General features: G+C 48.3%; 1 protein-coding gene across 9 annotated transcripts in view; it reads left to right on the forward strand.

Annotated features, from left to right (window-relative positions):
• Positions 1 to 9,985, forward strand: part of LOC141130929 (von Willebrand factor A domain-containing protein 5A-like) — a 125,697-nt gene extending 115,712 nt beyond the window's left edge. For all 9 annotated transcript variants that reach the window (XM_073618181.1, XM_073618172.1, XM_073618173.1 and 6 more), the window contains 2 exons: positions 4,795 to 4,921; positions 9,565 to 9,985. In XM_073618181.1, coding sequence (XP_073474282.1) covers positions 4,795 to 4,921; positions 9,565 to 9,644 — 207 coding nt within the window. In that variant the 3' untranslated portion in view covers positions 9,645 to 9,985. The remainder of the gene's footprint in view (positions 1 to 4,794; positions 4,922 to 9,564) is intronic.
• Positions 9,986 to 25,035: the final 15,050 nt, after the last annotated feature.

Consider the following 25,035-nt stretch of genomic DNA (forward strand, 5'->3'; position numbering starts at 1 on the left):
AATGACAGGTGTTTGACTGTACAGACCTGCATGGATCTCCAAATATTCTGCTCTGCATGGATCTCCGGATTGACTGCCTTGCGATCAGTTCATTGGTCCTGCAAGGATGTACAGTAGGGATGCGCTTGGAGATCCCTGCAGGTCCACAGCTTCTCACAATGTGAACTAGAAGCTGCAGATAGTCAGAGAGAGCCTAATTTCCTGGCTGAAGGATATCCAGTATTATCTTGCCCTTTCCACCGCAGCCTGACTGTCCATGGCCCGCCCCTTTCATTCACTGGATTTTTATTCCAGTGGCGGCCGCTCCAGCAGGGGCGCCCCCCAATCCATGCGCCCAGCCCCTAATCTACATGCAGGGCTCCGGAAGCGTGGATTTCAATTTTTTTTTTTTTTGTTTGTTTTATTTAGAAGCACGTGATTAGAGCCTGAGGCTCTAATTGGCTTAAAAAAAAGAGTGGGCTCGGGGAGCGCAGAGCACTGAGCTCTGAGCCCACCCAGTTGTGTGACAATGGTGAATTAATATTCACTATTGGCCTCCTGATTCTCCTCCCGGCCAATCAGGAAGCGGGTCCTTTGACCCGATTGACTGAGTGAAGAATTGACCATATTGGCCGTTGAGGAGGAGACGCAGGGGGAAGCCGCCGAGGAGGAGACACAGGGGGAAGCCGCCGAGGAGGAGACACAGGGGGAAGCTGCCGAGGAGATGCAGGGGGAAGCCACAGAGGAGGAGATACCGAGGAGGAGGTGCAGGGGGAAGCTGCCGAGGAGGAGATGCAGGGAGAAACCGCCGAGGAGGAGATGCAGGGGAAAGCCGCCGAGGAGGAGATGCAGGGAGAAACCGCCGAGGAGGAGATGCAGGGGAAAGCCGCCGAGGAGGAGATGCAGGGAGAAACCGCCGAGGAGGAGACGCAGGGGGAAGCCCGCCGAGGAGGAGACGCAGGGGGAAGCCGCCGAGGAGGAGACACAGGGGGAAGCCGCCGAGGAGGAGACACAGGGGGAAGCCGCCGAGGAGATGCAGGGGGAAGCCACAGAGGAGGAGATACCGAGGAGGAGGCGCAGGGGGAAGCCGCCGAGGAGGAGATGCAGGGAGAAACCGCCGAGGAGGAGATGCAGGGGAAAGCCGCCGAGGAGGAGACGCAGGGGGAAGCCCGCCGAGGAGGAGACGCAGGGGGAAGCCGCTGAGGAGGAGACACAGGGGGAAGCCGCCGAGGAGGAGACACAGGGGGAAGCCGCCGAGGAGATGCAGGGGGAAGCCACAGAGGAGGAGATACCGAGGAGGAGGCGCAGGGGGAAGCCGCCGAGGAGGAGATGCAGGGAGAAACCACCGAGGAGGAGATGCAGGGAGAAACCGCCGAGGAGGAGACGCAGGGGGAAGCTGTCGAGGAGGAGATGCAGGGAGAAACCGCCAAGGAGGAGACGCAGGGGGAAGCCGCCGAGGAGGAGATGCAGGGGGAAGCTGCTGAGGAGGAGACGCAGGGGGAAGCCTGCCGAGGAGGAGACGCAGGGGGAAGCCTGCCGAGGAGGAGACGAAGGGGGAAGCCCGCCGAGGAGAAGACACAGGGGGAAGCCGCCGAGGAGGAGACACAGGGGGAAGCCGCCGAGGAGATGCAGGGGGAAGCCACAGAGGAGGAGATACCGAGGAGGAGGCGCAGGGGGAAGCCGCCGAGGAGGAGATGCAGGGAGAAACCGCCGAGGAGGAGATGCAGGGAGAAACCGCCGAGGAGGAGACGCAGGGGGAAGCTGTCGCGGAGGAGATGCAGGGAGAAACCGCCAAGGAGGAGACGCAGGGGAAGCCGCCGAGGAGGAGATGCAGGGGGAAGCTGCTGAGGAGGAGACGCAGGGGGAAGCCTGCCGAGGAGGAGACGCAGGGGGAAGCCTGCCGAGGAGGAGACGCAGGGGGAAGCCTGCCGAGGAGGAGACGAAGGGGGAAGCCCGCCGAGGAGAAGACACAGGGGGAAGCCGCCGAGGAGGAGACACAGGGGGAAGCCGCCGAGGAGATGCAGGGGGAAGCCACAGAGGAGGAGATACCGAGGAGGAGGCGCAGGGGGAAGCCGCCGAGGAGGAGATGCAGGGAGAAACCACCGAGGAGGAGATGCAGGGAGAAACCGCCGAGGAGGAGACGCAGGGGGAAGCTGTCGAGGAGGAGATGCAGGGAGAAACCGCCAAGGAGGAGACGCAGGGGGAAGCCGCCGAGGAGGAGATGCAGGGGGAAGCTGCTGAGGAGGAGACGCAGGGGGAAGCCTGCCGAGGAGGAGACGCAGGGGGAAGCCTGCCGAGGAGGAGACGAAGGGGGAAGCCCGCCGAGGAGAAGACACAGGGGGAAGCCGCCGAGGAGGAGACGCCGGGGGAAGCCACAGAGGAGGAGATACCGAGGAGGAGGCGCAGGGGGAAGCCGCCGAGGAGGAGATGCAGGGAGAAACCGCCGAGGAGACGCAGGGGGAAGCCGCCGAGGAGGACAAACAAGATATTTGGGGGGCACACCCTAAAAGATGCATTAAAGAAGTTGCAGCGATAAGACCATACAAACAGAACAAAATATTACAGCTCACACATGCAAAATGACATTTACCTCCTGCAAGGCTTATTTAAAACACCTAGACATTTTCAAAAAACATTATCAAAAAATAGGGGGATTTGGTCACACTATATTAATATATGGTTATTCTAAAAAGGAAAAATTTGCGCTAGGTGTAAATTGTTGTAAATGAAGATATAAATCTATGAAAAAATATATATTGTGCTCATGTGTACAAATATAAAATATAAACCTATGAAGAAATATCCTGCAGCTATACGCTATAACCCTGATAGGGGGCACCACTAAAAATGTATATAAAGAGCGCAGCGCTGGATTGGATATACAGTGAAAGATATACAGTGAAAAATATTTTAACAGTGAAAAATATTTTAACAGTGAAAAATATTTTGTTATGTGCAAATAAACCTGTGCACATTAATCACTAAAATAATGTCCATGAATTAAACAAAACCAAAATATGATTAAATGTCCATGGGATACGTGAAACACCACTCTGGATATCTGACTTCCACCGCTGTGAGACCCGTCACCAGAAAGATTGAAGGCTTACCGGACCGCCTTTTAAAAAAAGGCATGAATCAATCACCGCTATGGATGCTGTCCCTCTCATAGATGGATCCTGCTGTGAAGCACTAGATGGTTGATCTCAAATCAGTTAGCCATGGAGGAGAGCCGATCCCGGTGGTATAGATATCCAAAAAGAAAGGGAGAAATGCTCCGATGGTGTAGTAAATTATTGGTTCCTTTATTAAAATGCCAAGAAGGCGTACAGCAATACAAAAATCCTTGCAAGGAATGATAGAACAACTCCGGTAAAAAATGAAAGTCCGCGCATGCGCAGTCCGTGTAGACGCACGGACTGCGCATGCGCGGACTTTCATTTTTTACCGGAGTTGTTCTATCATTCCTTGCAAGGATTTTTGTATTGCTGTACGCCTTCTTGGCATTTTAATAAAGGAACCAATAATTTACTACACCATCGGAGCATTTCTCCCTTTCTTTTTGGATATCTATACCACCGGGATCGGCTCTCCTCCATGGCTAACTGATTTGAGATCAACCATCTAGTGCTTCACAGCAGGATCCATCTATGAGAGGGACAGCATCCATAGCGGTGATTGATTCATGCCTTTTTTAAAAGGCGGTCCGGTAAGCCTTCAATCTTTCTGGTGACGGGTCTCACAGCGGTGGAAGTCAGATATCCAGAGTGGTGTTTCACGTATCCCATGGACGTTTAATCATATTTTGGTTTTGTTTAATTCATGGACATTATTTTAGTGATTAATGTGCACAGGTTTATTTGCACATAACAAAATATTTTTCACTGTTAAAATATTTTTCACTGTTAAAATATTTTTCACTGTATATCTTTCACTGTATATCCAATCCAGCGCTGCGCTCTTTATATACATATTAATATATGGTGCTTAAGCCCACTTACTGCGACAAAGTACCCCATGATTAGTGGGTCCTACACTATCCATAGATTGGGAGATCCTGCTTCTCTGAACCATGGGAGCTATACTCTCCTCTATATGGGAGAACTGAGGTCTCCACCTATGACACAAGAGGACACTAATGAGAGGTACTGATGTACTGTACTGATGTAATCCATACAATCTATTGTATGGATTCTGACCAAATCCTTTTGGGTGAGGAGCACCCCACTCCCTCATCAGTACCTCTCATTAGTGTCCACCTGTGTCATGGGTGGAGACCTCAGTTCTCCCATATAGAAGAGTGTATTACTCTCATGGTTCAGAGAAGCAGGATCTCCCAGTCTATGGATAGTGTAGGACCCACTAATCATGGGGTACTTTGTGACAGTAAGTGGGCTTAAGCACCATATAGCAATATGGTGTGACCAAATCCCCATATGTTTTGATAATGTTTTTTTGAAAATGTCTAGGTGTTTTAAATAAGCCTTGCAGGAGGTAAATATTTTTTTTGCATGTGTGCGCTGTAATATTTTGTTCTGCCGCTGAGAAGGAGAGGCAAGCCCACAACCTAGATGGGGTAAGTGTGTGGTTAGCCGATCGAGCCAACAACTGACGGACCGACCGTGGGGGGGGGGAGCGGTAGGTGTTTTGTTTGCTCCCTCCCATCAGCCATGATCTGCCTGCATTGCATAGAGAAGAACAGATTACTGGGTGTAAAATAAGGCATGCTATGAAAATAAAAAGGTTTTTTTAAAAAAAGAAATGTTTAGGAAAGCAGAACTGTATGGATACGTCTTCTTCTCCCCTCCTCTGCAGAACGTGAAGGTGTCGGTGTGGGTGACGGTCTTGGCGGTGATCTGGCTTCACACCAGCTGTCTGGATCAGAATGCGGAGTGGGAGCTGCTGGTGGGGAAGGCCATCTCCTGGGTCAAGGCCAAAGCAGGTAAGTCCTGAGAATATGAGAGACTGAAGGGAAGGGTGACCATGTCAGGAGAAATGCTGGTCCTCACACTTTTCTTCACAGAGAATCCAGACTTTTTGTCCTAAATTGTGTGATTCTCTTCAGACTGGATTAAGAAACATCCTTATGTTCAGGTCTAGACATGAGTGGTTTGTTTCTTTCCAAATATGAATTTGTACAAATTTTTCGTTATACGGAAATTCGGATGTCTTCAACCCTTTGTTATGTCAGGCAGCGTGTGCCCATCCAGTTTACAAGTGATAATGAAATCTGCCAGCACAGTGCAGGGAGAGTTGAAGTATAAGGCGGATAGAGGGGAGATGGATTAGAACCCCTGTCAGTTTTTATTGCTGCTTGTGCCCTCCTTTAAGCTCAGGTTCACACTGCTGCGACCGAAAAGTCACGCGACCTAAGGTGCGGCTTTGCCAGGAGAATTCCACGTGGCTTGCAACTTAATTGACAGTAGTCAATGCAAGTCGTGATGAAGTTGGCCAAAAGTAGTGCAGGAACCTTTTTCTAAGTCGCTGCGACTTAAGTCGTACAGATTAGAAATGTTCCATTGCGGTTAATGGAGTGCGACTTGTCATGCGACTTTGAACTTTCAAGTCACATTATTATTTATTATTATACAGGATTTATATAGCGCCAACAGTTTGCGCAGCGCTTTACAACATGAGGGCAGACAGTACACTTACAATACAAATCAATACAGGAGGGATCAGAGGGCCCTACTCGTTAGAACTTACAGTATAGAAGGGAGGGTCAAGTGAAACAAAAAGGTAATAATTGTGGGGGGTGAGCTGATGGAGAAAATGAAAATACAGTTGTTAGGTGTGGGTAGGGTAGACTTCTCTGAAGAGAAGGGTTTTCAGGGATCGTCTAAGGCTCGATTCGCATCTATGCATGTTGCTTTTGAGCGTTTTTGGAGTTTTTTTTGTGATGCTTGCCACGTTTTTGAGCAGTGTTTTTGTAGCATTTTTGCAGCGTTTTTGCCGCGTTTTGCGTTTTTTTTTTAACTTAAGAAAAAAAAAAAAAACGCCAAAAACGCATCAAAAACGCTGTAAAAACGTTGCAAAAACGCTGCACTTGCGTTTTTGATGCTGGTCCATTGAATTCTATTACATGCAAAACACTGCATTTTGCATGAAAAAAAGTCCCTGACCCTTTCCAAAAATGCAGAGGTACAAAAAGGCATTGATGTGAACATGTTCCATAGGAACCCATGTTAAAAAATTCCCATGCATTTCTGCAAAACGCATCAAAAAACGCGCTAGTGTGAATGGAGCCTAAAAGCTAATAGCGTAAGAGATAAGCAGACAGATTGGTGTAGGGAGTTCCATAGAATTGGAGAGACTTTGGAAAAGTCCTGGAGGCGAGCATGGGAGGAGGTGATGAGGGAGATAGAGAGCAGAAGGTCTTGAGAGGAACGAAGAGAACGAGTAGGTTGGTATTTAGAGACTAAGCTAGCGATGTAGCTGGGGGCTAAATAGTGGATGGCTTTGTACATAGTTGTTAGTATTTTAAATTGAATTTGTTGGGTGAGCGGAAGCCAGTGGAGGGATTGACAGAGAGGAGTAGCAGAGACAGAGCGATTGGTAAGGTGGATGAGTCTGGCAGCGGTATTCATGATGGATTGAAGAGGTGATAGACTATGTAGAGTAAGCCAATGAGAAGGGAGTTGCCGTAGTCGAGGCGAGAGATGACCAGCGAGTGAATTAAGAGCTTTGTGGTGTCATTGGTTAGAAAGGGGCGTATTTTGGAGACGTTGCGGAAGTTGAGGCGGCAGGATTTGGACAGTGATTGGACGTGGTACTTAAAGGAAAGTTCAGAGTTCAGGACTACACCTAGGTCCTTGGCATGTGGGGATGGGCTTATAGTTGTGCCAGCGATTTTGACCGAGAAATCAGGGGAAGGGAAAGGGGCATATGGAGGAGGAAAAATTATCATTTCGGTTTTGGATAGATTGAGTTTGAGGAAGTGGTGTGACATCCAGACTGATATATCTGATAGTAAATTAGTGATAGGTGAGGAGACAGAGGGAGTGAGCTGAGGGGTAGAGAAATAGATTTGGGTGTCATAGGCGTAGAGGTGGTATTGGAAGCCATGAGAGGCTATCAGCTGACCCAGGGAAGAGGTGTAGATTGAAAATAGGAGAGGTCCAAGAACAGAACCTTGGGGGACCCCAACAGAGAAAGCAAGAGGAGAGGAGGAAGTAGAGTTGCAAGAAACGCTAAGGTTCGATGCACATCTATGTTGCTTTTGAGCGTTTCTACAGTGCTTTTTGCGGTGCTTGCCGCGTTTTTGGACACGCATTTTTAATGCGATTTTACCATGATTTGCGTTTTTTTTAAACACTGTATATAGCTGGTTGCTAAGGAGGGGGTCGTCGGGAGCCAGCCGCCGCATCCTTAACAACCGATGAGTCATCAGTTGTCAGCGGGCTTCCCGCTGAATGTAAAAAAAAGAATTGCCGGCAAAAAAAATCGAGAGAAAAAACAGTGTGTGGTCCCCGCCCCCCTCCAGGTCCATACCAGGCCCTTGGGTCTAGTATGGATTCGGAGGGGACCCCCACACCAAAATTAAAAAAAATGGCGTGGGGGTCCCCCCCCAAAATCCATACCAGATCCTTATCCAAGCATGCAGCCCGGCAGGTCAGGAAAGGGAGGGGACGAGCCGAGGGCCTGGTACGGACCTGGGGGGGGGACCCCACGCTGTTTTTTTTTCTCTCGATTTTTTTTTTTTTATTTCCCAGCAATTCTTTTTTTTACATTCAGCGGGAAGCCCGCTGACAACTGATGACTCATCGGTTGTTAAGGATGTGGCGGCTGGCTTCCCGGCCCCCTCCTTAGCAACCAGCTATAAACAGTGTAAAAAAAAAAACCGCAAATCGCGGCAAAAACACGTGTCCAAAAAAACGCGGCAAGCACCGCAAAAAGCACTGTAGAAACGCTCAAAAGCAACATGCGTAGATGTGCATGGAGCCTTAAGGTGCGGTTGGATAAGTAGGAAGAGAACCAGCGAAGAGTACAGTCATGGAGACCAAAGGCGTGGAGTTTTTTTGAGGAGGAGGGGGTGGTCAACCGTATCAAAGACATCACGTGACAAGTCGTGGCGGTGTGAACCGAGCCTTGAAGTGATGTCATACGCAGATCAAAGGTCACAACTTGGATCTACATTAGAAAGAAATAGTAAATGCAAACCTCTTGTTATATTGTATTACTCTGCAAGTGGCATTCTGCTCAGGAGCAGCTGCATTCTGACAGCCAGTAATGCCGAATATTTCCATCGAGGGAGCAACACCGGAGTAGAGCGGGACGGAGGAGATCCGCCCTGGAAACATTGTTGCAGTTTTTTTTTTTTTTTTTAGGTCATATCTTCTATGTCTGAGGTCCTCAAGTGGGTACAGCAGGATATTGTTTTAAAAGGGGTGATCTACAGAAATCATTAAATACAACTGATTATTGCTTGTAATCAGAGAAGGCAAAATGCACAGACTGTAATGCCCCGTACACACAGTCGGATTTTCCGATGGAAAATGTTCGATGGGAGCTTGTTGTCGGAAATTCCGACCGTGTGTAGGCTCCATCGGACATTTTCCATCGGAATTTCCGTCACACAAAATTTTAGATCTGGATCCCAAATTTTCCAACAACAAAATCCGTTGTCGGAAATTCCGATCGTGTGTACACAATTCCGACGCACAAAGTTCCACGCATGCTCGGAATCAAGCAGAAGAGCCGCACTGGCTATTGAACTTCATTTTTCTCGGCTCGTCGTACGTGTTGTACGTCACCGCGTTCTTGACGTTCGGAATTTCCGACAACATTTGTGCGATCGTGTGCATGCAAGACAAGTTTTGAGCCAACATCCGTCGGGAAAAAATCCATGGATTTTGTTGTCGGAATGTCCGATCGTGTGTACGGGGCATTAGACATGTGTAGAACGAAAAAAATGTGTTTCAATTCATTGACCACTTGCTTACCGGGCACTTTCACCCTATCCTGCCCAGGCCAATTTTCGCATCAAAAACGCACATGCCGAAAAGCATCTGGAACGCATCCGGACTGCGTTTCTATGGTGTGAACTGGCCCTAAGGCCGTTGGGGCGGAAGTGACGTTTTGATGTTGCTTCCGTCATCCAACGGCATTCAGCCGAGTGGGGGGGCCATCATTCCCTCACACGACTTAGTGCCTCAGGGGGTAAAGAATCGGATTGTCTCCGCCGCTACCGGCGGTGACAAATGAAACGCGGCGGTAAAAGTGATCTTGAGGCGAATCCGCCGCGGAGACCACTTTTATCTTAAAGCGGACCACCAGCCGTTGAAGAAAATACCGGGGTTATGCCAGCTGTCTGCTGCCGTCAACGCGGTTTTTAACGCCAAAGTACCGACCTAGAACGACGGCGAGGCGGTCCGGAAGGGGTTAGAGAAGTCGTATGCAAGTCGTGCCGCTGGGATGACGGCTTCCAAGTGGCGGCAGTGTGATCGGGGACTTGCAGAAACCCCCCTGTACTGTGTAGGTTTTGTTTTTCTGAATCTGCATTGAGTTTCACGAGTCGGATTGTTCATTTAACTGCCTGTTTGGCGGCACCCGGAATAAATAAAAGTGACATTAATGTGTCCTCAGGTTCCTCTCTGGGTGAGCTGGTCCGAGCCGGGAATCGGCTGCTGAGGTCCTCGGTGGACCCGAAAGTGTTCGGCCTGTGATAGGAGACGTCTGGAGGAACCAAGATGGCGGAAGGTTTTTTTGCTGCTGGATTCCGTGATCTTCTGCACTACAGGACACCTCCTCTTCGCTTAACTAGCTTTGTGCCTTTGTACTGCGCTCCTCTATATGTGAGCCGTACCAGTGTTAGATGTGTTGAGTCTACTATGACAACTGTTTGCACTATGTATATACAGTGTATTTTATTCTTTGCTATCCTGCTTAGCTCACAATATATTTATATATCAACAAAGCAGAATTATATTGTTATATTTTACAGAGCAAAAGCACTTTATAGTTCCTGTCTGCAGCATCACATCCAATAAATAACTCCGCCCAGTCACATCTCCCTGATAAATTAGGTGTAATAAATATACACAATTGCCATTTTTCTTTAAATAAAATATTGTTTTCACTTTTTTTTTCCTCTTTGGTGCTGCTGATCTCCCGCTGTCTCTTTCCAGCCACTTCCTGTCTGCATGCACTCCAGCGATGGCTGCCTGGCATTTCTCAGAGCAGATTTCCTATTAGTGACAACAGTGAGCCATGCCTGTGTTCTGTGCTGGAAGGGCTTCTCGCAGTCTTGACCAGGGGTGCATGTGGCGGGGTGACAACACAGAAGAACAGTTGGGAGACAGTTGTCACCCCATAACAGGAAGTGTCTAAATATCTTCAGGGCAGGAGCATCGGAGATTCTTCTAATGAAAGCTGCAGATTGAAAAAAATGGAAAACAACTTTTGAAATAAACTTTTTGGGAGGACACAGGAAGTGCGTAGAGGACACGGGACAGATCTGAATTTCTGGCAGGATCAAAGATTTATTTTTTTTTTTTTGCACTTATCAAACAGATTTAACAAAACACATTCAATAATACATTTTACAGACCAAAATGAAGCAAATAAGTTCATTGTTGGAGTTTTCATACACTGATATCCTTGTCCATCGGTGCTCCTAGCAGGGCTCTGTATCTCTTTTGTTGGGTGTAATTACTGGTTGCACCCATAGGTGTCACTGCAGGTGAAATGTGATTATCCCTCCCTCCAGTTTTGGAGGGGATAACTAATGGAGCTATCAGAATCTTTGGTTTAGAGCAGGGGTCTTCACACTACAGCCTGCGGGTCAAATCTGATCCACTGCAAGATTGTATCCGGACCTTTCATTTATGAAGAGGCTCTTATGGGGACCCTTATGGAAAGGGAGGTCTTTGATGGGGACCCTGATGTAAGGGGGGCTCTGATGGGGACCCTGATGTAAGTGAGGACTCTGATGGGGACCCTCTTGTAAGGAGTGGCTCCAAAGGGAATCCTGATGTAAGGGGGGCTCTGATGGGGACCTCGATGTAAGGGGGGCTCTGATGGGGACCCTGATGTAAGGAGGGGCTTTAAAGGGGATCCTGATGTAAGGGGGGTTCTGATGGGGACCCTAGTGCCAGGGGGCTCTGATGGGGACCCTAGTGCCAGGGGGCTCTGATAGGGACCCTGATGTAAGGGGAGACTCTATTGGGGTCATTTGACTATAAGCCGGATGGGAAGGAGTTAAATTGAAAGGGTCAGCTCATCCAGAACCAATATTTAAATATGTAGATAATGCTGACAGTTTCTTTTAAAGGAATCTATTACTGTCTGTAGTGCCCACATCTGTACACCTGCTGTGCCCATTATGAGGGGTTCCCACCATCCCTGTGCTGAGTTCCTCAATCTACACACCTGCTGTGCCCATTATGAGGGGTTCCCACCATCCCTGTGCTGAGTTCCTGGGTCTGTACACCTGCTTTGCCCATTGAGGGGTTCATTTTGTTCACCGAAAAAATCTTACAAACAACAACTTATATACAATAAAACCATCATAAATAAAACATATTTACAAAATAATTGAATATGATAATACAAAACAAGAACATAATAAATGGTGCAAACCAAATTGCGCACAACATAATCCCTACGGGAGAGCCAGACTAAGGATCATCACCATCACCATGCATGTAGCCTTTTCTCAAAAATATATTTGATCTGAAAGTCTAGGGGAGTGAAACAAGAATACAAAGAAAAGCCGCACACCCCAAGATCAACAGGCAGCAGCTACAGAGTCCTGATATTCCTCCACGCCCTTATCCAGGCCTCCTGCTGCCACCTGCCTTTCTCAAGACCCCGAATCTTCCCAACCTCACCCAGAATGTCCTGCATCACCACTTCCACAGGGAGGATTTCACTCCGTAAGGATACCTGACACCGTGCACTCCACGTGAAATAACGGACTACTAGACTAACTAAAAAAAAGTGTTTCCAAATCATAATCTCGACGAGTCTGGAATGCCCCATACACCCACTCTGCATAACTCATATGGGGGAGGAAGGGTATACTCAGAGCCCTCCCCACCCTCTTGTACACCTCTATATTAAAAGGGCACTCCATCACTCCATCACATTCCACTCTCGGGCAGCCCTGATCACTCATGGAAAGAAACTTCAAGTTGCCCTCCATATATAGTATTCCATGAAAGACAAGCCAAGCCTGATCCCTAAACTTCATTGCTATTCTCTCCAAATTAATCAATTGCAAACCCACCCCCAAAACCAGGCTTGGGCAATCCCTCAAGGCCAGTGGCTCGCAAAAAGCAGAGCTCATGATCCGCTTCTCAAGAAGTTTCCTTGGAAGAGATCTGACTTCTCTTGCTGTTACTTGCCACTGCCGAAGCATTTTCAAACATGGGGCAACATAAGCCGGGAGCTGTTCATGCTTGACCCTCAGGCTTTTCACTGGCCCACCATTTTCTTAGTCTCGCAGAAAGGGCCTAAACCAGAACTGGAAAATACCAACCCACCCAGGCGATCTCTCTGCCAACATGTTACCAAGATTGTACTTCACAAACATCAGAGAGAAAAAGACTACAGGGTTGATCATCCCTAGACCACCCTCCCGCCTAGGAAGGTAAGTCACATTCCTTTTGACAAGGTTTATTCTGTTCCCCCATAATAGTTGGAAGAAACAACTATAGACCCTGGTATAGAGAGAAACCGGCAAAACGCAAACAAAACTGACATACAAAAAATTGGAATCAGGTTTGTCTTGATCAGATCAACCTTTTCCCTCAAGGAAAGCCGCCAACCTTTCCAGCTTGCCACCTTGGCATCGGTATTCTCCAGCCTGTTCACCCAATTTGCATGGCCATAGTCACCTGGGCCAAATTCAATGCCTAGAACTCAAATTTTTTTGTTGGGGCTCTGGGAAGTCATCTGGGAGAACAAAGCTCTCACCTTCCACGCCCATCCAGAAAGCTTCACACTTGTCCTGGTTGACCTTTGAACCTGATGCCTCTGTATACTGCCTTATAACTGAAACCACCTCCTGCGCCTCCGCAGTCCCAGAGACAAAAACAGAAACATCATCAGCAAAGGCCACAACCATCAAAGGAGGCTCACCAGCGATGCCCACACAATGGTTCACTCTCTAGCCTTGTAATGAAGGGGTCGATTGCAACCCTGATGCACACTCGAGCCGACCACTAAGGGCTGCTCGACCCAAACATTAACCAGAGGAAAGCTTTCAGCCCCTTTGTACAAAATCTTGAGCCAATCAATGAAACCCCCCTCCAGGCCATGTTTGTCAAGAAGGAGCCACAAGTACTCATGATTAACCCGAATCAAAGGCCTTAGCCTGATCCAATGTCAGCCAAAATGAACCCCAACCAGCAGCCCTACAACGCTCCAAGGCCTCCCGGACAACTAACACTGCTGAGAAAGTGCTTCTACCTTGGACCGACCAGTGCTGGTGGCAGGATAACAAACTTCCTGCCACTGGTGATAATCGCCAGAAAAAAATCTTTGCCAGTATCTTTCTATCAACATTAAGAAGGCTAATGGAGGGGCCAATTCCCAATCATCAAAGGATCTTTACCCTTTGACAGAAGGAACACTGCAGATTGCCTCAGGGAGGGAGGGAGAGAACCCTCATAAAAAAACAGCCATTAAAAACCTCCGCAAGGTAGGGAGCCAGGATCGTCTTAAAACATTTATAAAATTTGGCTGTCAAACCATCTGGCCCTGGCGTTTTCTTGATGGCTAGTTTATCAATAGCCTGAATTACCTCATCTGCAGTGATTTCATCTGTCAAATTCATCAAAGGAACATTACTTTCCAGTTCTGGTGTAGAGTCCAAAAAACCCAACATCCTTGTCCGATCAAGGTTCCTTCCTCCCAGGAGATCGGCATAGTATGACCTGACAACCTCCAGGATCCCTGACCTAGACTTCGTCAGAGAGCCCGTACTGTCCTTCAGGCCATTGACCGTCTTAACTGCTACGCTCTGTTTACAGTTCTGGTAAGGGTCAGGCGAATGGTATTTCCCATAATCCCTCTCCTGAACCAAAGAGGCGTGCCGGTCATATTGATGTCTCCTAAGGAGGAGCTTCACTTCAGAGATCGCTCCAGAAACTCCTGCATTCGAAACAAGGCGGTCAAGTTTCCTCCGCAAACGCTGGTAGATCCTGTGGCAGCAACACTAGCATACGTTTTTCTTACACCACCAGTAGGGATGAGCTTCGTGTTCGAGTCGAACCCATGTTCGACTCGAACATCGGCTGTTCGATCGTTCGTCGAATTGCGAACGATATGGGCCGTTCGCGGCAAATTCGTGTGGCGCGTCACGGCCCATAATTCACTGCGGCATCGCAGTGCATTGCTTGCTGATGATTGGCCAAGCATGCACTATGACCCGCATGCTTGGCCAATCACAGCACCGCCTTAACAGAGAGCCATAATTGGCCAAAGCCAAGGAGGCTTTGGCCAATTATGGCTCAGGGGATTTAGTACACGCCCCACACTATATAAGGCCGCCTGCACGGCGGCCCTGTGCAGTGTGTTCCGGTGTGCTGAGAAATAAAGAGAGAGAGAGACAGTGTCATTTCATTTGAGTTAGCTAGATTAGGCAGGACAGTCAGTCAGTTAGCTGCACTTAAAGTGTATTGTCTATATATATGCATCCCAGGTGTTGCATATATATATATATATACACTGTATTCAGTTTAGCTAGATCCGTTCCTGTTATCTTCTAGACTATTTACATTTAGTGCAGTGCGTCCTGCTCACAGTGTTCAGCTAGATCCGTTCCTGTTATCTTCTTACTGACAGGCAGGCTTGTCTTGTTACAGTATTTTGAAGAAAATTACTGGTGTTCTTTTGATCCTATTAGTACCACAGTCAGGCAGCTAGACTATTAAATTTAGTGCAGTGCGTCCTGCTCACAGTGTTCAGCTAGATCCGTTCCTGTTCTCTTCTTACTGACAGGCAGGCTTGTCTTGTTACAGTATATAAAGCTACCTGAAGAAAATTACTGGTGTTCTTTTGATCCTATTAGTACCACAGTCAGGCAGCTAGACTATTTACAGTTAGTGCAGTGCGTCCTGCTCACAGTGTTCTGCTAAACCTACAAGTTAGTGGGGTGCGTCCTGCTCACAGTGTTCAGCTAAACCTACAAGTTAGTGGGGTGCGTCCACCTCACAGTGTTCAGCTAAACCTACAAGCTAGTGGGGTGCGTCCTGCTCACAGTGTTCAGCTAGATCCGTTTCTGTTATCTTCTTACTGACAGGCAGGCTTGTCTTGTTACAGTAAATACAGCTACCTGAAGAAAATTGCTGGTGTTCTTTTGATCCTATTAGTACCACAGTCAGGCAGCTAGACTATTTACAGTTAGTGCAGTGCGTCCTGCTCGCAGTGTTCTGCTAAACCTACAAGTTAGTGGGGTGCGTCCTGCTCAGTGTTCAGCTAAACCTACAAGTTAGTGGGGTGCGTCCACCTCACAGTGTTCAGCTAAACCTACAAGCTAGTGGGGTGCGTCCTGCTCACAGTGTTCAGCTAGATCCGTTTCTGTTATCTTCTTACTGACAGGCAGGCTTGTCTTGTTACAGTAAATACAGCTACCTGAAGAAAATTGCTGGTGTTCTTTTGATCCTATTAGTACCACAGTCAGGCAGCTAGACTATTTACAGTTAGTGCAGTGCGTCCTGCTCACAGTGTTCTGCTAAACCTACAAGTTAGTGGGGTGCGTCCTGCTCACAGTGTTCAGCTAAACCTACAAGTTAGTGGGGTGCGTCCACCTCACAGTGTTCAGCTAAACCTACAAGCTAGTGGGGTGCGTCCTGCTCACAGTGTTCAGCTAGATCCGTTTCTGTTATCTTCTTACTGACAGGCAGGCTTGTCTTAAATTGCTGGTGTTCTTTTGATCCTATTAGTACCACAGTCAGGCAGCTAGACTATTTACAGTTAGTGCAGTGCGTCCTGCTCACAGTGTTCAGCTAAACCTACAAGTTAGTGGGGTGCGTCCACCTCACAGTGTTCAGCTAAAGCTACCTGTAGAAGGTTGGTGATGTTCTCATACTACAGGCAGGCAGTTGATTTTGCTAGCTGCAGTATCAGTGCATATATATATATATATATATATATATATATATATATATATATATATATATATCCCAGCTTAGTGCAGCTACAGGCCATTAGTATGTCTGGAAGGCCAAGAAGGAGAGGCAGACAGTCACAAGCCAATAAGAGAGGGCAAGCAGGCTCTGTGTCTAGTGCTGGTCGTGGAGACGGTGCATCCTCATCAGCACGTGGCCATGGGACACGCTTGGCCTTTTTTTCGGCAGCTGGCCATGTTGAGCCGCAACATGCGGAAGACTTGGTCGAGTGGATGACCAAGCCGTCCTCATCCTCCTCATCCTCTCTCACCCATGCCCAGGGTACTTTGTCTGGCAAAGCAGCGGCCTCTTCCCTCGGCTCAATGTCATCAGTGACTCCTTCCCTAGCCCCACCATGTCCTCCTGAGGAGTCCCTCGAACTGTTTGACCACAGTGTTGGGTACATGCTCCAGGAGGATGCCCAGCGTTTGGAAGGCTCTGATGATGATACTGAGCTCGATGAAGGCAGTAACATGAGCACGGACAGAGGGGGTGCCTAAGAAGAACAGCAATCTAGCAGTCATGCTCCCCCTGCTGCAGCATACTGCCAGGTTTTCTCCAGTGATGAGGAGGGAGGGGATGATGAGGTCACTGACTCAACGTGGGTGCCTGATAGGAGAGAGGAGGAGGAGGAGGAGGCGGCACATCACCAACGAGGCAAGATGCCCTCCAGGGGCCAGCCTAAGGGCAGCACATTGACTGCATCACACCCCAAAGCTCCACATGTGCAGGGCGCTGCAGTCTCTGCGCGTTATTCAAAAAGTTCTTTGGTGTGGGCCTTTTTTGAGACGAGTGCATCAGATCGCACCGCTGCTATTTGCAACATATGTCTCAAGCGTATCTCGCGTGGCCAAAACATCTCCCGCTTGGGTACCACATGCTTGACCAGACATATGTTGACCTGCCATGCAGTTCATTGGCAAGCGTATCTAAAAGACCCACACCAAAGAACAAAGAGGACCTCTCCTTGCTCCTCATCAGCTGAGATTTCCAACCCCACTAGACCTTCAGTCCTCTCTGAGACCTGCACTGAGAGGAATGAAGGTGTAGAATTAGGTGTGTCACAGCCAAGTACTTGTGGGCAATCTGATTTTGGTACACCGACGTCAGATTGTACCAGGCAAATTTCCCTGCCCCAGCTGCTGCACCGCCGAAAGAAGTTTGCTCCCAGCCATCCACATGCCCAGCGGTTGAATGCTAGCTTGGCAAAATTGCTAGCACTTCAACTGCTGCCTTTTCAGTTGGTAGACTCTGCCCCCTTCCGTGAGTTTGTGGAATGTGCGGTTCCTCAGTGGCAGGTACCCAAACGCCACTTTTTCTCACGGAAGGCGATTCCGGCTCTCTACCAGCATGTGGAAGGCAATGTCCATGCCTCGCTGGACAGGGCGGTCAGCGGTAAGGTGCATATTACCGCTGACTCATGGTCCAGCAGGCATGGACAGGGACGTTACCTAAGTTTCACGGCGCATTGGGTGACTCTGCTGGCAGCTGGGAAGGATGCAGCACAAGGTGCAGTAGTGTTGGAGGTTGTTCCGCCACCACGCCTCCAAAATGCTAATGATTGTGACACACCTCTCTCCTCCACCCCCTCCTCTTCTTCTTCCTCCATGGCCTCTTCCTTGGAACCAGCGGTGCTCCGTAGTCGTTCAAGGGGCTACGCAAGTACGCAGGCCAAAAGATGCCATGCGGTGCTTGAGCTGGTGTGCTTGGGGGACAGGAGCCACACTGGGGCAGAGGTTCTGTCAGCTCTGCAAGGGCAGGTTCAGAGGTGGTTGACGTCACGCCAACTTAAGGCAGGAATGGTGGTTTGCGACAATGGCACCAACCTCCTCTCTGCCCTCCGACAGGGACAAATGACCCATGTGCCCTGTTTGGCTCACGTCCTTAACTTGGTGGTGCAGCAGTTCTTGGGCAGGTACCCGGGCTTACAGAATGTCCTGAGGCAGGCCAGGAAAGTCTGTGTGCATTTCCGCCGGTCATATAATGCCAGTGCTCGGCTGACGGACCTCCAAAAGGAGTTTAACCTGCCCAAGAACCGCCTAATCTGTGACATGCCCACCAGGTGGAACTCAACGTTGGCCATGCTGCAGCGGCTGCACACGCAGCAGAGGGCCATCAATGAGTACCTGTGCGACTATGGCACCAGGACAGGGTCAGGGGAGCTTGTTTTTTTTTCCCCACGCCAGTGGGCCATGATCAGGGATGCATGCACTGTCCTGTCACCATTTGAGGAGGCCACGAGGATGGTGAGCAGTGACACTGCATGCATCAGTGACACTGTCCCCCTTGTCCACCTGTTGGAGCACACGCTGCGTGGAATAATGGACAGGGCACTTGAGGCAGAACAGAGGCAGGAAGAGGAGGACTTCCTTAGCTCTCAAGGCCCCCTTTATCCAGACAGTGTTCCTGCGTGCCCGCCGATCACACAGGAAGAGGACGAGGAGGAGGAGGAGGAGGAGGAAGATTGTGTCAGTATGGAGGTGGAGCCTGGCACTCAGCATCAGCAGCAGTCTTTAAGGGATCAGTCCCAAGAAACACATGGACTTGTACGTGGCTGGGAGGAGGTGGCTGCGGATCATGTCGTCCTTAGTGACCCAGAGGACTCCGGACCGAATGCCTCAGCAAACCTACGCTGCATGGCCTCCCTGATCCTGCAAAGCCTGCGTAAGGATCCTCGTATTCGTGGTATCAAGGAGAAGGACCAATACTGGCTGGCAACCCTCCTTGATCCACGTTACAAGGGTAAGGTTGCGGACCTTATCTTGCCATCGCAGAGGGAGCAGAGGATGAAACATCTTCGGGAGGCCTTGCAGAAAGGTCTGTGCAACGCGTTCCCAGAGACTGGGAGGTTACAAACTCCTGTTTCTGGACAACGTGTTGCTGAGGCTTCGGTCAGTCAAAGAAGGAGTGGTGGAGAAGGTGGCCGTCTGACCGATGCGTTCAGACAATTTTTTGGTCCGCAGCCCCAAGGTATGATCGGTTCCAGCAACCATCGCCAGCGTCTGTTTTACATGGTGCAGGAATACCTAGGGGCAAGATCAGACTTGGACACCTTTCCCACCGAAAATCCTTGCACAGTATGCAATTGAGCTACTGGCCTGTCCTGCATCCAGCGTTCTTTCGGAACGCACATTTAGTGCTGCTGGAGGCGTGGTAACCGATCACAGGGTGCGTCTGTCCACTGACTCGGTCGATCGACTGACCTTCATAAAAATGAATCAGTCTTGGTTCACCACCAGCTACCAAGCACCTGATGCTGATGTAACCGAATAATTTTTTTTGAAATCTCAGATCCCTTCAAAGACTGCCTATGCTGATGCTGAGTGACTATCCCTGAGTAATTATCCTCTTCCTCCTCAATCATCACGCTGATAGCTTGTAAGAACATTTTTGGTTCTGGGCGCCACCACCAGTGCCTAAGGCACAATTTTTCAGCCCCTGTTTAACAGGGGCGTGTAATTACAATTTTTGATGTAATACTTTGCAGCAGGGCTCGTTCCTGCATTCCAACTAGAGTGTCTGTGAGGGGTTGCAGTGTTGTGGCACCAGCACCAGTGCCTAAGGCCCATTTTTTCTGCTCCTGTTTAACAGGGGCATGTAATTACAATTTTTGATGCAATACTTTGCAGCAGGGCTCGTTCCTGCGTTCCAACTAGAGTGTCTGTGAGGGGTTGCAGTGTTGTGGCACCAGCACCAGTGCCTAAGGCCCATTTTTTCTGCCCCTGTTTAAAAGGGGCGTGTAATTACAATTTTTGATGCAATACTTTGCAGCAGGGCTCGTTCCTGCGTTCCAACTAGAGTGTCTGTGAGGGGTTGCAGTGTTGTGGCACCAGCACCAGTGCCTAAGGCCCATTTTTTCTGCCCCTGTTTAACAGGGGCGTGTAATTACAATTTTTGATGCAATACTTTGCAGCAGGGCTCGTTCCTGCGTTCCAACTAGAGTGTCTGTGAGGGGTTGCAGTGTTGTGGCACCAGCACCAGTGCCTAAGGCCCAATTTTTCAGCCCTTGTTTAACAGGGGCGTGTAATTACAATTTTTGATGCAATACTTTGCAGCAGGGCTGGTTCCTGCGTTCCAACTAGAGTGTCTGTGAGGGGTTGCAGTGTTGTGGCACCAGCACCAGTGCCTAAGGCCTAATTTTTCAGCTCCTGTTCAACAGGGGCATGTAATTACAATTCTTGATCTAATATTTCACAGCAGGGCCCTGTGAGGGCTTACAGTGTTGTGGCCACAGCAACACCTAAGGCCCAAATTTCTGCTGAGAATATAGGGCAGGACCCTACTTTCAAACAACTAACTTACAAACGACTCCTACTTGCAAACGGAAGGAGACAACAGGAAGTGAGATGAAATCTACCCCTAGGAAGGGAAATTCTCTCCTGTAAGAGTTAATATGGGAAAAACATTTCTCCTTTCCACTGATGCTTTCCAATCCATTGGGACAAAAAGTGAGGTGAAATCTTCTGAAGAGGAGGAAAGACAGCAAAACAAATGTCACAGGGTGATAACCCTTCCCTATGTTTTCCAAAAAGCTTAAAAAAGATTTTTTGGCTGGAGCTAAACACGTTAAAAATGTACCCGTTCAAAATTACAAAGAGATTCTACTTAACAACAAACCTACAGTCCCTGTCTTGTTTGCACCGCCTGTATACTGCTGTTCAGAGTATATAGGGCCTGGTGGCCCCACACCTTTCCTTATTTTAATTTGGGTGTGGGGTTCCCCTTAATATCCATACAAGACCCAAAGGGCCTGGTAATGGACTGGGGGGTACCCATGCCGTTTGTCTCACTGATTTTCATCCATATTGCCAGGACCCGACATTACATTAAACCCGCAAGCAGTTTTAAATGAGATTTTTTCCTTTAAAAATGACATTTGGTGCAGGGACTGTTCTAAACACGGGAAACACGCGTCACTTTACAGGCATACTATAGACACCCCTCAGGTACGATATTTAAAGGAATATTTCCCTTTTTTTTTTTTTACTTTAAGCATCATTAAAATCACTGCTCCCGAAAAAACGGCCGTTTTTAAAAGTTTTTTTTGCATTGATACATGTCCCCTGGGGTAGGACCCGGGTCCCCAAACCCTTTTTTAGGACAATACCATGCAAATTAGTTTTTAAAATGAGCACTTTTGATTTCGAACGTTCGAGTCCCATAGACGTCAATGGGGTTCTAACGTTCGTGCGAACTTTCGGTCCGTTCGCAGGTTCTGGTGCGAACCGAACCGGGGTGTGTTCGGCTCATCCCTAACCACCAGCATTTGAAGTCTTGTCCTTAGACACATACAAACCTGCTGGCAGAGAGTCTGAATCAGCTGGGATAACAGTCTTCTGATTAACAGAGGCAGGACCTGTCCTCTCCCCCTGCTCTGAACACTCAGCTTCTTTTCTGGGATCAATCACAGTCTTGGCTGCTGCAGACTCCTGGAGAGTTGTAGCACTACTGCACCCAGCATCTCCTCCACCATTCACAGGAACAGCCGCTGTGTCTGGTCCAGGCAAAGCCACTGTATTGTCCATGGACCTCTCTGCAGACTGAAGCTGACAGTTTTTATCAGATTTTATTGCATGCTGTACATTGTCTATGGGTCTGGGCTGACTGCTTGTAGCACTACGACCCTCAGCAAGCCCATTGTCATTAAAGTTCACACCATCTTGCACACACACTGTACCTGCACCTGCTTGCTGTGTTGTCACCTCTGCAATGTTATGGCTGATGCTGAGATCAGACTTCCTCCCAGTTGTTGCAGACTTAATGGTGGATCTTGCTCTCTACACAGGTCTTTCCTCCACAGGGCTAGGAACAGTGTCCACCTTCTCATCATCATCCCGGGAAGCCGCATCAGGAGGGGATTCCAGCTTACAGATAAACTCCAGCATGCCAGAACCTTCCCCAACCTCCTGCTGGTTCCACATTGCTGCTGGGGAGGGAAGGGGACACAGGCCTTCCCCATTGAGGGCTCAGCAGATGTCTGAGGTGCTGAAGAGCTGGGTTCATCCTCCGGGCCCACTTTCTCACTCACTGCTGACTCTGTCTGTACCTGCATCTCTTCACTGATGGGGTCACTTTCCATGCAGGAAGCGGCTCCTCTTCTCATTTTGCTAAACCGTTCTTCGTTTCTGTATTTTTCTTTAAATGCTCCACTACTCTGCTTCAGAGAACTCACCAATTCTTTCTGCTTCCGCAGAGCTTGTTACAGGACCTTCAACTCAGGCCTCAGAGCCGGTCTCTTTTTACTGAACACTTTGGCACAAATCTGTTTTTTCTTTTTTTCTCACTATGTGCAACTTCAAATACTCAGCGGACGCCCTCCACAGGCTAAGAAATACCACCTCAACATTACCAACCTCCATTCAAAAAATACTAAGAAAAGAACAATTACTAAGGACCAACCTACAATCAGCCATAAAACACAGTAAGTCACCAATTCGCCCTGATCAACACCAGATCTGCAGTCAAGCACAGACTGGAAGTCCACGACTTCATCACCCAAAACAACGTCACGGAAAGCTGGCTAACACCCGACTGCAACGCCATCCTAACTGAATTGGTGCCGGAGAACTACAGCATTCTAACTGAGCATAGCATAGAATAGGAAAAAAAGGAGGAGGCCTAGCAGTGATCTTCAAATCTCACCTTGCGCTTATCAAACCAACTTTACAGAACTCTTGAAGTCTTTCATGGAGACACTCACCCTACATCTTCAAACAACATCCAAAGACACCAGTCACATACTACTATGCTACAGACCACCAGGACTGAAGAGTAATCTCCTTACACCCTTCACTGAATTAATTTCAACATACACCCTAAAAAACAAAAACTTTCTGGTACTGGGGGACTTCAACCTCTGGGCAAACTCTACCCAAGACCCCATCGCCACTGCCTGCATTAACCAACTAGAAGAACTTGGTCTGCAGCAACTGATATATGCTCCCACACATAGTTCAGGACACATTCTGGACCTCATCTTCAAACAAAATATGGACATCAACATATTCAACAAGGTACCGCTACCATGGACGGACCACCACGCTATCAAATTTAAAATCGCCACCAACACCACCATCCAAAAACCGAAACACGCAATAACAACACACTGGACCAGACGCAGTGGCTCCAAACGTAGAACACTCATCCGCAAAAAAAGAACTCTGGATGGTTTCATGGCACTCTTACTTTACTGAAGCAGGAACTCAGAAGAGCCGAAAGAGCCTGGAGAAGAAATTCTACAAAAGAAAACCACACAAACTAAAAAGCGCTCACTAAGAAATATCACATGTCAATCTTCAAAGCAAAAAAAGAACATTTCTCAAACACCATCTCAACAGCCTTAAACTGCCCTCGGAAACTTTTCAAAATAGTCGCGCAGACTATGAACCCTACCTGCCTAGAGCCCCCAGCATACGAAACTCAAGAAGTCTGCAATGAGTTATCAGATTTTTTCATCAACAAAATCGACAACATTCGGGAAACCATTCAACAGAAAAAACAACCAACCTCATTCAACTAAAGCAAAAACAGAAAATCGATACGAACATCACACAATCACCAAATTTTTCGCTGATCCCAATCACCACTGACACCACCAAAAACATCATCAGAAGCCTCTGAGACAGCACATCACCAAACGACATCATTGCCACAAAACTCCTGAAAGAATGTTCCGACATCTTGGCTCCTACTATAACCCATCTCATAAATCAGTCGTTCAAAGAAGGGATTGTTCCAATCGCCCTCAAGCAAGGCATCCTCAAACCCCTCCTAAAGATACCCAACCTCGACCCTAAAGATCCTAACTACCGCAGACCAGTAACAAGCCTCAACACCATCTCCAAGATTATGGAAAAAGCAGTAGTACAACAGCTAGAACTCCACCTGGACACACACAAACTCTTGAACCCACTGCAATCAGGCTTCCGCCCAGGCCATGACACAGAAACAGCACTTCTCAAAATATGGGACAATGCCCTCGAAGCAGCAGATGACGGAGAATCATGTCTCCTGGTACTGTTGGACCTCAGTGCAGCGTTCGACACAGTGGACCACAATACCCTACTCATACGCCTCACAGAAGTAGCTGGAGTCACAGATTCAGATCTACCATGGTTCACATCCTTCTTACAAAATCGTTCACAGACAGTGAAACTAGGAGCCTTCACCTCTAAAACCTGCGCAATCTCTTATGGAGTCCCTCAAGGTTCACCCTTGTCACCAGTACTTTTCAACATCTACATCCGTCCACTCCTCAAAATCATCAGAAAATCGGACCTCTGCTTCCACTCATACGCTGATGACACCCAACTCTACTTTCGCATCACCGGTCAAAAAGACCAATATCAGAGACTAGAAAAATGCCTCACATTGATAGACGACTGGATGACCACTAGCTCCCTCAAACTCAACGGATCCAAAACAGAGCTTCTTCTCCTCCACGCAAACCGAAATACAAAAACTAAGACCCCTTGGACACCACCCACCATCCTTGGACAGACCATCTCCCCAAGCACCAAAGCCAAAAGTCTCTGAGTCATCTTTGACTCAGAAATGTCGATGGATGCACAAATAGCATCAGTAGTCAGTGGATCTTACCATCTCCTTTGCCTACTATGTAGACTCATCTCCTTCATTCCAGAAGAGGACAAAGCAGCAGTAGTTGGAACAATCATCAATTCCCGACTCGACTACGCGAAATCCCTCTACATAGGACTACCTACATACCAGATTGCAGGCCTACAAGTCATCCAAAACACGGAAGCAAGACTGGTAACAGGAAAAAAATCCTGGGAAACCATCTCCCCATCCTTGGGGAGCCTACAATGGCTAACCATAAAGGATCGGATCACTTTCAAGACCCTCTGCCTCACCCATAAATGCACTCAAGGAAACGCTCCACAATACCTATGCGAGAAAATAAAACACTGCACGCCTAATC

This window comes from Aquarana catesbeiana, linkage group LG01 (assembly GCF_042186555.1).
Source record: "Aquarana catesbeiana isolate 2022-GZ linkage group LG01, ASM4218655v1, whole genome shotgun sequence".
NCBI lineage: Eukaryota > Metazoa > Chordata > Amphibia > Anura > Ranidae > Aquarana > Aquarana catesbeiana.